Source organism: Haemorhous mexicanus, chromosome Z (assembly GCF_027477595.1).
Source record: "Haemorhous mexicanus isolate bHaeMex1 chromosome Z, bHaeMex1.pri, whole genome shotgun sequence".
NCBI lineage: Eukaryota > Metazoa > Chordata > Aves > Passeriformes > Fringillidae > Haemorhous > Haemorhous mexicanus.
The window spans coordinates 50,045,255-50,058,778 of record NC_082381.1 but is presented as its reverse complement, the minus strand read 5'-3'; the positions used below and the strand labels follow the sequence as shown (position 1 = coordinate 50,058,778).

Sequence of the window (13,524 nt, the reverse complement as noted above, 5' to 3'; positions counted from 1 at the left end):
ATATGGTAACAAGTTAACAGGTGACTTCTAATGTGGCAGCTAGGGTCTGTAGCTCCCACCAGTTTGGGCTTCTCTAGTGGGATGTGGTGGCATTGTGCAGGTCCTATATTCCTTAGCACTGGGCTGTGTTGAGTAAAAAATTAAAATCTATACTATTCATTAAATCATCTAAATTCATTATATTACAGTCAGTCTATACAGAAACCTAAAATATCAAGGAAATGCTTTTGCAGAACTCAGCTGTGTAACTAAACTCTTTTCCCAGGCATCTACATCTCAGTGAACCATGATTGATTAGGGTTAAATACTTCAGAGTGCTACATTCTCCGTTTATCAAATGAAGGGACAGATGCATAATCTTGAAAGCAACAATTGACATTTCACATATGAAACTTCAAACAATGACAGCTAATTAATTATAGCTCATTTAAGCTACAGAGTAAAACTGACTTCAGCTTTTACATCACACTTTCCTACAAAACAGATTTATTTTCCCCCAAATGTGTAATGAGAATGGGCTCTTCAGCTGGATGAGTCTTCAGATTGGGTCCTCAACATCTTTATCCGTTTTTCCAGCCTCTCCATCCATTCATTTCTGAGCCTAGGGACAGAAATATGGATCAGCTTGTCCCCATAATTTTACGCAGAATGGATTTATACTCTTCATCTTTTCCACTGATGATATTCTTTGGTGCTCTCTCCCGATTGTCATGCAAATTTTCCTGACGCTTGAGAGCTCTTTGCTGGATGGTACTTCAGGACAAGCTCTTAAATCCCAGTGAGGGATCACCTGTGCTTTGTGGTTCATCTCCATCTCCAGTGTGCCCTCTCTCGAGTGCCTATTTGCCAGAGTGATTTGTCACCTGCACTGGAGGTTGCCTGCTGCCACCTGCTGGGTCACATCACCCCGCACTTCCCCAGCCTCCCTCCCTGGATCACATCACCCCGCACTTCCCCAGCCTCCCTCCCTGGGTCACATCACCCCTCACTTCCCCAGCCTCCCTCCTTGGGCCACATCACCCTGCACTTCCCCAGCCTCCCTCCCTGGGTCACATCACCCCTCACTTCCTCAGCCTCCCTCCCTGGGTCACATCACCCCTCACTTCCCCAGCCTCCCTCCTCCTCTGTCCTGCTCAGCTTGGAGACACTGCACATCTTGAAGCTTCTGTTAGATGTGTAACAGGTAGCTTTCAGTAATATGTGTCCCTTTATTTTCTTTTTGATAGTATCTAGGTACCATAGAAAGACTTACTCAAATAGAAAAGAGAGAAATTTCCCAGTTGAGAAGTTGCAACATTGAGATTAGGTTAGTCACAAATGGATAAAACATGATGGAGACTAATTCTAGTGTTCCTTCATCCAGGGTTAGTAATGTAAGGCTGTCCTTGCTCTTAATTTTTCAAGTATCAATGCAAAGAGAGCTATGAGGAAGGCTTTGGGAAATTGCTTTCTCACTAGGAGACCTTAAGACAAAAGATAATAAATACCAAAAGTATATATCTTTGCATATGCCTTCAACTAATGGAGAATTGATGTGAAGTAAAACTGTGCTGTTCTTGCTGCAGACTGCTCTTTCTTGCAGTGGCTGATCAAGGGGAATGTGACTGAATAAGGTAGATATGGATATGAATGTTGGTTGCCTCAGTTAGTATGCTTGGATCATCTGTTTTATAATGGATTTACCATACACAAATTAAACAATCTGAAATAATTCAAACTATTTGCTAGTGTAATGAAGGCTACAGAGTAAGAATATGGGCCAGGTACACATCTGTGCAAGCTTTGCTCTGAACAGAAGCCTTTATGTTCAAGACTAGTCTGCACTGTTAAATATTGTCCTGGTATTTCAGAAAGTTCTATGCTTTGGACTCATTGTGGAACCAGAGGGAATTATTCTCCTATCCTATGAAGTCATAGCTTAAACACCTTAGCATTACATCCTAATTTGGGAAGCTTTATATTTTCTATAAATCTGAATTACTTTCAGATTTCATTGCAAGACTTAAGCATTGGTATTACCTTTTAAAGAAAAATAATTACAATGCAAACTCAAGTAAGCTTTCTGGATGCAGATTACCCACTTTGTCAGAGCACTTCTTCGCTGACGTTCTTTTTCATTTTGCAGATACTGAGTTTGTTGTTCAATGGTTTTTTCCCAGAAGTTCCTCAGGTCGCTGGTTTCACAACCCCGCACTTCATGACGCATATATTGGCTATTCATTTTCTCTAAAGGAAAAATTTGAAACAAATGTACGACAAGTTACTGGTTACTCATCATTTTTTATGGCTAAAGCAGATTCTTGATGTTTTGGATTTTCAGCATTAGGGTCACACAGTCCTTTTTTTTAGTAGGATCAGGATAAGTGTGGGCATGACTCATTTTTTAAGCTTTTCTTTCCTAGCTCTGACACTTGAGGATATGCTGTCTACAGTGATCGGAATTCTTACTTGTGTACCTAAAATATCTCTCACCTCCAGCTGACTGTGACCTTTACGTTCACAATCAGGACAGTGCTCTTTTGTTCTGTAATTTAGCAATTAGGATAGTTTTTACTGTACTCACGAGCAGACAAACAAAAAAAATTGCCATATCAAATGAGATATTTTCACCCCATTATTTTCATGTCTCTAAAATTTTAAAGTAACTATTGTTCTGATGATTCACCTTTAATCATTCTGGCACTTAGCTTTATTTGGAAATGTAGAAAATTTATATATATAAAAGTATGTACATGATTTCATAAGATGATGACTTGCAAAACCCACCTTGTTTACTAATTATTTTCCCCTCTTCTTCAAATAGATTCAAATTCATTGAATATATTCTTGTATCTGTGATGATTCTGTACTTTCAGCTTTAGTTAATGTCATCTTAAAATAAATTCTGGAGTGAATCTTATCCTGGGGAAAGAATATTTGCCTCAGGATGACTCTTTGTGGGCTAACAGTAAATTCCCTGCACGCCATATTGCAGCCAGAAAATTGTATCTTACCTTTCAAAACTTCATTAAATATAAAATTAGTATGTCCATGCTGTCTTTCAAATTGCTATGTGCTTTTGCATGAACATGCCATTATAATATTTTCCAGATAATTTAATTTTTTAACAAGTATTTAGGGCCCTCTCATGCAGTGTTTGAATTCATGGAAATTAATTGTAATTTATTTCAATCAGAGCCATAGAGAGATAGTAAACAAGCCCCTCAAGACTAGCTTGGAAAAGCTGGAAGAAACTGCTGCCATTCCCCTGCCAGGCATCATAAGAAAACACAAAACTGGGAACTGATAATCTTTACATAATTGGCTGTTTTGTGAAAAATTGGCAGACACATTAGGAATTCTCTGTGAGCAGAGGAAAAAATTAGCCCTTCTGAAGAGGTCCCGTTTTTGCTAGGATTTCCTGTAACTCCCCTGTGGTTCCCTGTAAAGCCTTCACATATCAGCTCATGGCCTCCAAATAATAGAAGCGCCATGCTTGAACCCAACACTTGCAGTAAAGAATTACTGAGCATATTTTCTGGTCCTGAACAAATTATAGCTGGATGTGTAATTGTTGGCGTTGGTCTGTAATGTGAATTGCAAGTATTGCTGAGCAGATACAGCTCTGCTAGGGGATAACTAATTTCAGGTCAAAAAGTTCCCTTAATACATGTTTTCATAACATTTATGTATTCAATAAATATCCACATATCTATCAATGCCAATCCAAATATTTCTTCCCAGGCAGCAGTTACTACCCTTTTAAACTTTTTGTATATTAGGAGTAATCTTCAAAGGTATGAGAAAGATATGGTAAAAGCCATCTAAGTAAAACTAATGGACTTTCCACCGCAGGAGTTAATCTCTAAGAATAACTCTTTCTGAAGTGCCGGAAGAAAAATTCCCCTATACACCTGGGGCTCCAACATAAACTGCCAGGAAAAAATGTCTTCAGGTTTCTTTATCAGAAGAGATAGCAAAGCATAATAACTTCATCCTTCTGAATTATTATGAATTCCTGTCTAATATACTGTGGATGCATCTTTTATATATATATATGTGAGGGTAAATATCATTCCTGAATAAGGCAAAATTATGGAATTCATTTCTATGAGGTGTAATTGAGCCAAATATACTTTCAGAATACACATATCCTTTACTGGTTTTTAATGATATGCCTCCTGATTTGATTGTATATGTTCTTGGTACTAGGTTTAAGGCATTTTGTAGATGTGTCTTTCTAACACCTGCCCCCACAGCAAAAAAAAATCACAAGGAAAAAATTTAAAGCCACTAAAAGAGATATTCAGAAGTAGTTTCCATTGCTATTCACTTTACATCTTTACATCTGGTGCTGGCAGTATTTAGAAGAATGTTAGAACTCTGTTGAGATTACAAAATGTGTGTAATACTATCCATTACAGCTTTTCTGGCATCTTTTTTCTTTTTTTTTTTTTTTTTTTTTTTTTTTCAGGTGTGGGAGGTGGGGCAGGGACAGGAATTAGTACTTTTCTCTGTTTGTGATCTGTGGTATTTTCTTTGTGAGTGTTTGATCAGGCACACCATTGTCCAAGTCATTCTTTCCTAACCTTTTATATTGTCTTAACATATGGATATCTTGGTGCCAAATTTTCTCTTCCTCAGTTCTTAATGTTTGTTTTCATTTCCCCTATGGCTAGAGAACTCTTAAATATGTACAAGTAGAATCAAAGTTACTGAGCACATCAGAATTTCTGCATCATTACTAATCCTTATATGTTGTTGATAAACACAGTATGTAAATATGCCAGCATTTGCTTCTCTGAACTGTAGAATCACCTTATCTTCAAGTACCTTGTATTTTTAATTATCTGAGACTATTCATGGTGATTGTAGGAACTGCCCAATACCTCCACTGAAATAACTTACATGCTTTCTTTTGCCTATATGCATCACGTGCATCGATGTTTGAATTCACCTCTGTCCTGCCATCCATTTTATAAACCATAAACTTTCAGTGTGTGTGAGCAGTCAGGGATATCAGACCTAGTCTATCACTACTTCTCCAGCTCTCATATTTTTCTCTCCTACTTCAGCTGTTTTCAGAGGAGTGTAACAGGACTTAAGCCTGTATCATGACTGCAGCAGCAGTTATCACCTGGAAAGAGTTTATTTTCATGCCTTGAAGCCTCATTCAGAGTGGCGAGGATAAGGGGCCTCATTTAATAGGGAAAGAGAAGAATGGAAAAAATTTCAGGGAAGCAGCCTCCAAAGCAGCCTGAACAAATAATCTCAGTATGATGCAACAGGTGAGCAGAAATACACTGTTAAAGCACACAGGCAGTTGTGATGCACTTTTATAGACCTTGCAGTTAGTTCTGACTTAAACTGCCCTGCCACGGCTAGGAAAAAATAAGCTTTTTTAAGCCTTTAGTGACAATCTTTCAAGACAACAATAATGAGAGGCTATTTCTGGTAATCTTCTCTAACAGAGGCGTGGTAGCAACCCAATGGACAAATGTAGGCACTCTCAAATGAAAGGAATAACATGATAACCTCTAGGAAGCGTTTATCCAACACATGATAATGATGACTGCTTATTTTTAGATTTAATAATTTTAGAGCAGGTTGGTATTTTCTGGCCTCAATTTGCTAAAGGAGGTCTTATAAACTTAGGGAAGCTGTGACACTAGTACTATTAGCTGGAACTCAGAAATTATATTGGTAGAACAAAAGAGGGATGTAAGGTCAATTTGATATGACATTTCGACTTCTATGTAAAAGAAAAAAGAAATCAATAGTTTGAGGCTAAAATTCACTGTTTCTGTGAGAAAATACTACCACCATCAGAAACACTTTTTCACGTAGAGAATTGGAAGTCAAAAGTTTCTTAGGCAGAAGAAAGAATGTAAAGAAAAGTGTGGATTTTCTTCCTCTAGTAGAGCACAATGTTATATGAAATGTACTTTTAAAATTTATAAAACTTTTAATGAGTCAGGAGAGCTATTTTTCCTCGTTCTTGTGTTTCTTACAAAGCACAGTCAGTCAGAGTTTTCAGGGTCTTATGCATTTCCCTAGAAGTAATACAATATTTTATTGTTCTGGCTTTACTTGGACCATGCTTTGTGACTATGGTTATTATATATTCATTGAATTATAAAAATTGAATTTTATATATATAGGAGATAATACCATCTATACTAATGATACTGTTTAATGTAAAACCAATCAGAAATCTGTTTTGATTTTGGAAAAGAGGGCTAGTGATCATATTCATGATTCCCCTCTTTTTCCTTGGGTCTAGGATATGTCATTTATCTTCTGCCTCTGCACCTGGCAGTAATTCACATCTCAAAGGGCTGACTGATGCTTTCTTTGAAATCCTGCCTAGGGAATCATGCTGGCTTCAAGTCTAACTTGGGTCTCCAGACTCTAGTTAAAACTCTTCAGAGGCAAAAGAGAGTACTTTAGTTTAATGCCCTGTACCCTTTGGTTTGTGAGGCATGTTGCGCAGTGCAGTTTCTCTATGAGCGCCACTTGTGAGCAACTTGTGGGAGAGGTTTCTCACAGCTTGCTCTCACAGCTTCCTCTTCCTGTCTGCCTCGTTTATGTGCAGTTTTGGGAGGAGATGATCTAAAGAATCAGCCTGAGGATGAGTATGGCTGCTATGGTCTTCTGGCACACACAAGTCCCTAACTATCCCAGTGTCTTCCAACAATTGTGATCTATCTCATCAGCAAAGATGTGTGACTTTCCATGTGTACTGTATGATTTTATTTTCATTTGCTGTTCAGCATTACTACCAATCTGTGTTTTTCCTTTGCAAACAGAATTGTGTGGAGTTTGCTATGTAATGAGGGAATTCTAGGTAAATTATTTATTCTGCCACCAGTATTTTGTAGTTTGGCAGAGTCTGAAATACATGCTCTTACCAGAGCGTGTTCATTATGGAGTTATTCTCTGGGTATAAATTTCAATCAATTTAATTGGATTTCTCCACATATTGGGAATTTTCTGTGTATGAAAATGACAACCATGCTGACAGATGACTGAGCAATACTAGTAGGAGTTACAGGTGCGCATCTAGCAAATTATTTCTAACAGGTAGGTTAAGCAGTTTTAATATTTGAAAATGTTTTCACTCAAGTACTATGTAGCAATCTCTATTCAACCATTATCCTTTCTCCTAATTCCCACAATCTTTTATTGCTTCTCTGTGAGAAGTGATGGATCTGAGCCTATTTTTTCTAATAAGGAGAATAGTTATTCTTCAGGTGCTTTGCAGTTGTAGAAAATTTGGACAAACAAACATATTAAGACCAGGCTTCTGTTAACCACATGGGTTTTGCATCTCATACTGCTACGTTGTCAGTATCAATGCCTTTGAATGTCATGCACTATGTTTTATTCTGTCCTTCTCTTCTGATGGGCTTCAGTTCTTTTCATCTGCTTTCACTTTTCTCTGGATATAAGAAACCTGAACAATAGAATTATCAAACTGGATGGAACTGATTCTGTGCCTTGATTTTCTGTACTAGAGGGCTCAGCAGTCCTCTGGCTGAAGACTGAAATTCTTAAAAGCTTTTGAACAAAACATTTGAGGAATCAATACTTTCATTTTCCTCCAGGTAGCCCATTCATTTATTACTATTCTAGTTCTGCTCCTATGCCTGGTTTTTTATATTTTGCTACTCACTGCCTTCCATTCTGCACTGTCTCTTCTCCCTCAGCTGCAGGCTGATTTTGTGAAAGGTCCCTTTGATTTTTCCTTCTCTGGCATCATGTCTATTGAGTTTCTCATCACATCCTCTTCACCTCCCATGCCAGTGCTCCCTCAGAACCTGACTGATTTGGACCTGTGCTTTCAAACACCTTTCTGGCTGGTTTCCTCACCTCTGTTGCTCCATCTGGAAAATTTCTTTCCACTTCTTGCTGGAGATGCATTTGATAGAGTGATAGAGTAAGCTGAGTTGGAAGGGATGCGTAAGGATCATCAAGTCCAACTCCCAACCCCACATAGCACCAACCCCAAGAGTCACACCATGTGCCTGAGAGGACTGTCCAAATACTTCTCGAACTCTGTCAGGTTGGTGCTGTGACCACTTCCCTGGGGATCCCGTTCCAGTCCCCAGACAATCTCTGCATGAAGAACCTTTTCCTGATATCCAATTTTAACTTCCCCTGGCACAGCTTCATACCATTCTCTTGTGTCCTGTCCCTGGTCACAAGAATGAAGAGATCAGTGTCTGTCCCTCCTTCTCCCCCCATGACAAAGTTGTAACTGCAATGAGTTCTGTCCTCAGTTTGCTCTTCTCCAGACTGAACAAATGAGGTGACCTCAGCTGCTTCTCATAAGGCTTCTCCGTCAGACACTTCACCATCCTTGTTGCCCTCCTTTGGATGTTCTTTAATAGTTTAATATCTTTTTCACGTTGTGATGTCCAAAACTGCACTCATGCAGGTATTACTAAATGATCCCTGGATAACCTTTTCTTCACCCCTCTGCTACCCAGGTTTTTCTACTCCTTGCATCTGGCTCTCTGTGGTGGCTGCCTGCATTCCCATACATCCTGCCACCAGCACACACAAACAGGGCTGTGGTGGCAGTTGTATAGAGGTGAGCAATAAGTGAAAAGGTATTCAAAAGTGATGTGCAAAAAGTAAATGTCCAAGTGTCTTTCCTGAGCTGTCTATATATTCATTTGACTTTTGTTGACTTCTAATTTTCAGTATCTAAGGCATATTTGAAGTGGCTGTGGTTTGCTCTTGAGATCAAATGTTTCTGATCATTAGACTTTCCCCATTGCTGGATACATTTGAAGCCTGCTCCTATGAACTACTGAATTCATAATATCAAGCATATAGAATAAATTAATATTTATTGGTCAAGGATCTTGAATGCACTTTGCTTTGTTTGATTTTTGAGTACAGGAGGACTTGGTGTAGGATCAAAGAAGATAAATTTTGCCTAGGGCTCTTGTCCTTTATTAGATCATCCAGTTCAGAGAAAACATGCAAGAGAAACCTTTCCTGATTCATGTGAAGGTGTCTGCCATTGAATTAAAATGCCTCAAGGCATCAGATCACAGTTAAAAAGCCTTTGAGAGATGAGTGAGTGTGTTTGTGTGTGTGTGAGTGTGCATGTGTGTGTGTGTGTGTGTGTGTGTGTGTGTGTAACCTTGACTAGCATTAGACCATCAGTTGAGAATGTACAGACATATCTCTTGGTGTTTTATTCAGGATTGTGACATGGAAATTATCTGTAAATATTTTTTCTGTATCAATGCTACTCAGCTTCCTTAGAATTCTGCTAAACTGGGCACCCTTCCCTGGCATTTTCCTCACAGTCTCATCTTTCCTAGAATATACTTTTGTGAGAATTAAAGTTACAGAAAAAGCACATTTCTTGTTGACATTATTAGGGAAAACTCACTACAAAAAACAAATACTTTCTTACCTTTGGAGCAGGACTCTTGCAAATAAATTCTCTGTGTGACACAAACGAGGAATATTACCACTGCAGCTGTGGCTTCTCCAGTGTCACAGGGCAGTAATGAAATGCATCCCTCGGTACTTTTTATTTGAAGTGTGGGTAACATAAATCCTTCATCATATCAAGGCTATTTTGAACAGAACCAACAGCGAGATAAGATCATTTAATGAACTTTGCAGCCCCCTGCCTGAGATGACCGTGAAACACAGGCCCCCTTGAGACCATGCATCCCTCCCACACTGGCAGATACCTCAAAGAGCATGACTTGGCAAGTGATGAGGATTTTCTTTAAAATGCCTGCAAGTGTTATCCATTTTAGTAATCTTCCTATGAAGCTTGAAAAATTCCACACTACTGTCTCTTAGCTGTAATGGAGGCTGAAATGGTGTGACAAATCACCTTAGTTTTGCATTACAGGGTGACTTACAGAAGTATGCACTACCTTGGTGGTGTTTAATCTAAGGATGTGTGCTTGATTATGACCTATCACAAAATCTGTTCTCTTCAAGGCAATTGTCGTAGGAATTGTCTGTATGTTTAGCGTTAGCTCATGAAATGCATTAAAGCAGCACTACTTTTACCATTTAGAGTTGTTATAAGTCTATTACAGATGAATGCTTATATCATTACATTTCATTTTCTGAGGAAAACGTTTTGTAGGTTTGGCTGATGACAGATGCATGCACTTATCTCAGTTTTCATTAAATCCATCTACATTGCTAATGTACCATATGTGATGCTGGCTTAAGTAGTTCTTATACAACTGCTGATTATTTTAACCTTACCTTTCTTTGTTGTAATTTTTCAGACCCAAAGTAGCAAAAGCAGCAGTCATTAGATGGATGCTTTCTGTAGCTCATATTTACTTATTTACTTTTTCTGCAGTTTCCTTTACATCATAAAAAACCCGTGCAAAACCTAGGAGCTACAGCCTTTCTCTGAAAAGGAAAATTTCAGTTATTTCCAAAACCTGGTCAATACATTTAACTCCTAAGAAACAGTACCTATTGGCTTTCTCCAGTGTGTCCAATTCCACCTTGTATCATATGAGAACACAGAAATCAACTTGTCCCTCCACACATGTGATAACAATGGTAATGTGGTCTCAGAGCTTTAGGACAATTATACATATGTGGGATTGAAAAAAGAGAACAACATATCACAGGTAAAACTGATTGGTCTAGTTTTGGAAAAATAGCTCAAATTCTGGCTGGCTTTAGAAATCACAAATAAATACAATCTGCTGAGTGAATATTAAAATAATGTGGTATTATAAAAAGAAGCGGAAGCCCAGGCTTGATGGAGAAGTGGTGCTAACCACCATGGTGCTGCAGACCTACAGAACTGCTTCCTTGCTATTTGACTCAGAGCTTGAGTAACATTTCCTTTTTGCTAAACACTTCTTTTTAAACTTGCAATGAATTTGAGGGTTTGTTTAGTTTCTAATGGTATAATGTAGTCAATACCTTACATAAACATTTGCAAAGATCGAATTTCAGGGGGGTACTGCAGTGTCCAGGCTTCATCAGACCAGAACATGTGTTTCTGGTCAGATATCCTCTAGAAGCATGGACATTTGTGCAGTTTAGATGCCCTGTGTAAAGGACAGCCAAAATGTGATAAGACACTGCACATGCTCTGGTCATCTGCAGTAGATTAGGTGCATTGTTTATTATACTTGTACAATGAACATTTAATCTGTGAATTCACAGTGACTTCTTGTGAAAGACAAATGGTGCGTCCAGAAATCCTGGACAGAACTAGTACTCTGCGGGCTACCCACATGTGCAAAAAGTTCAGGTGACAGGTGACTGGAAAAACATGGTTCACTCTCAAGAGCAGGGCAGCTTTTATGTATAGCCCAAAAACTATTCAGGCTGTTTGTGCACCTCAGCCCTTGTTTACTTCATAAGTATATCTCACAGCTGCTTACCAGAAACTTCTGGGATAACAGCTCTCATCTCTAGTTCTTGTAAACACCTGCTTAATGTCCTTAGCAGAGACCACAGAAGAATCTGGAAAATAATGGATGGAATGTAGACCTTTGGCTCGCTTGAGGTGTTGCTTATCTGCAGGAATCAAATCCTGTCTTAGTGTTCTGACTGTGTGCTGTTGTTCATGTGTGGGAGAGTTGGAAATAAAAGCAACAGCTCTTACTCTTGTGCAAGTAATCCTGGTACATTTAGTTGGTATTTTGTCACCCTGGACCCTTCACTCTATGGGTATTCTTAGACCTGATGCTAAAGGAGAGGAGGTGAGAGGAAAAGACATTTCACAGAATCTTGCCAATTAAGTAAGCATCTCATGCTTCTTTTCTCTTTGATGTTAGAGGAAATAAAATCAGGAGAGGTAAATTTTTTAAGCAGATAATTTACTGTGTTGTAGGGGTAACTTCCTTTGGTATTCACACCCTACTTGTTCTGGATTGATGCAGAATGGCAGCTAGAAAGTTGTGAAGAGGGATTTCTGTCACTACTAGACTATGTCCTCATTGGTCCAGGTGCAGCGCAGGTCACAGAAACTTTAGCAGCCCTCTTCAAACTTCACAAATTCTAGAATGGAGCTGATTACTTAGATGGAAAGCAGGAGTCTGACCAGTTTAGGTGCCCTTCTGTAGTGGCTGGACCCTGTAGGGATTCCAGACACCCATTAAAGCCTCTCTATCACTCTCCTTCACAAATGGACAGGCAAGACAAAATATAATGAAGATACATGAGCTGAGATAAAGACTGGGAGAGATCACTCACCAAATAGCATCACAGGTAAAACAAACTCGAATAGGGGATATTAATTGTATTTATTACCCACAAAATCAGAGCAGGATAATGAGAAGTAAAGTAAATTGTAAAGACACCTTTCCCCTACTCCTCCCTTCTTCATGAACTCTACTTCCTCCCCTCCAGCAGCATGGGGATATGAGGCATGGGGGTTACAGTCAGTTAATCACATGTTTGCATCCCTGTTCTGGGAGACTAATCCTTCCCCTGACCAAGAGTGGGAAAGTTCTCCACAAACTTCTCCAATGTGAGCTCCTCCCATGGGAAACTGTCCTCCATGAACTGCTCCAACCTGAATCACATGGTGCAGTCTGGCAAGGACAGGCCATGGGGTCACAGGTCCCACAGAAAACCTGCTTGAGTCTGAGCTGCTCTCTCCACAGGTCTGCCAGGAGCCTGCTCCAGCAAGGGCCTCCTAAGGGTTTACAGCCTCCTCTCAGGCATCCACCTGCCCTGATGCAGGTCTCCTCCGAGGGCTGCAGGTGGATCTCAGCATCCCCATGGACCTCCATGAGCTGCAGGGTCACAGCTGCTTCGCCATGGGCTGCACCAGGGGCTGCAGGGGAATCTCAGCTCTGATGCTTGGAGCAGCTCCTCCCTTTCTTTCTGCACTGACCTTGGTGTCTACACTCTGCTCTTCTCTGGCTGTACTTACATCTGCACAATAACTTCTTTTTCCATAAAATATGTTATTCCAGAGGTGTTACTGCCATTTCTAATTGACCCAGCCTAGGCCAGTGGTACATTTGTCTTTGAAGCTGCCAGGGATTGGCTCTACTGGATACAGAATTTCTCATAGAATACCCTTGTGTCCCTTGCTGATACTAAAACCTGGCCACACAAACCCAACACAGTACCTTTCCAATAAAGCTGATTGTTAACTGATTTTCATGCTTCTGTAAATACTTGCAGTGTGAGTTTATTTAAACCTGCCTTGGAAAACCACCACTAGTCCTTTAGCAGGTCTAGTACTCCAGAGTGGAAAAGCAGGCAGGATGATCATTGATGGACTGCCCTGCAGCCAATGCCATGTTGGGGACACGATGTTTCCGTGTCCTTCTCTCGCACATGTATTGGCTTGAACCCTGCTATGTTGGGTTGGCATCTCTGAGAGTACATCTGGAGAAAACACACCTGCTTAAAAGGTTTTAGCTCTGCCTCCTGGGTATGAAACTGACTGTTGGACTAAAAATTGTCATGACTGGATAACTGAAAAGGTCACTTGATTTCACTGACTTTTATAAACTCATTTTTCCTCTCTTGGGCCAAACTTTGTATTGGGTGGTTGGGACTTGT

At 39.7% G+C, this 13,524-nt stretch overlaps 1 protein-coding gene across 1 annotated transcript; it reads right to left on the bottom strand.

The window, feature by feature from the left end:
* Positions 1-365: 365 nt before the first annotated feature.
* On the bottom strand, positions 366-2,221 carry LOC132322549 (protein FAM240B-like). Its single transcript, XM_059837069.1, has 2 exons — positions 2,082-2,221; positions 366-601 (listed from the first exon to the last, which is right to left on the bottom strand). The coding sequence occupies exons 1-2, from the start codon at positions 2,219-2,221 to the stop codon at positions 523-525; spliced, it is 219 nt and encodes a 72-aa protein (XP_059693052.1). The 3' UTR covers positions 366-522.
* Positions 2,222-13,524: the final 11,303 nt, after the last annotated feature.

Coding starts and splice junctions, on each gene's coding strand:
- LOC132322549 (XM_059837069.1), bottom strand. CDS start 2,221: ATGAATAGCCAATATATGCGTCATGAAGTGCGGGGTTGTGAAACCAGC. Junction 602..2,081: donor CGAAGAAGTGCTCTGACAAA/GTGGGTAATCTG, acceptor TTCTGTCCCTAG/GCTCAGAAATGAATGGATGG.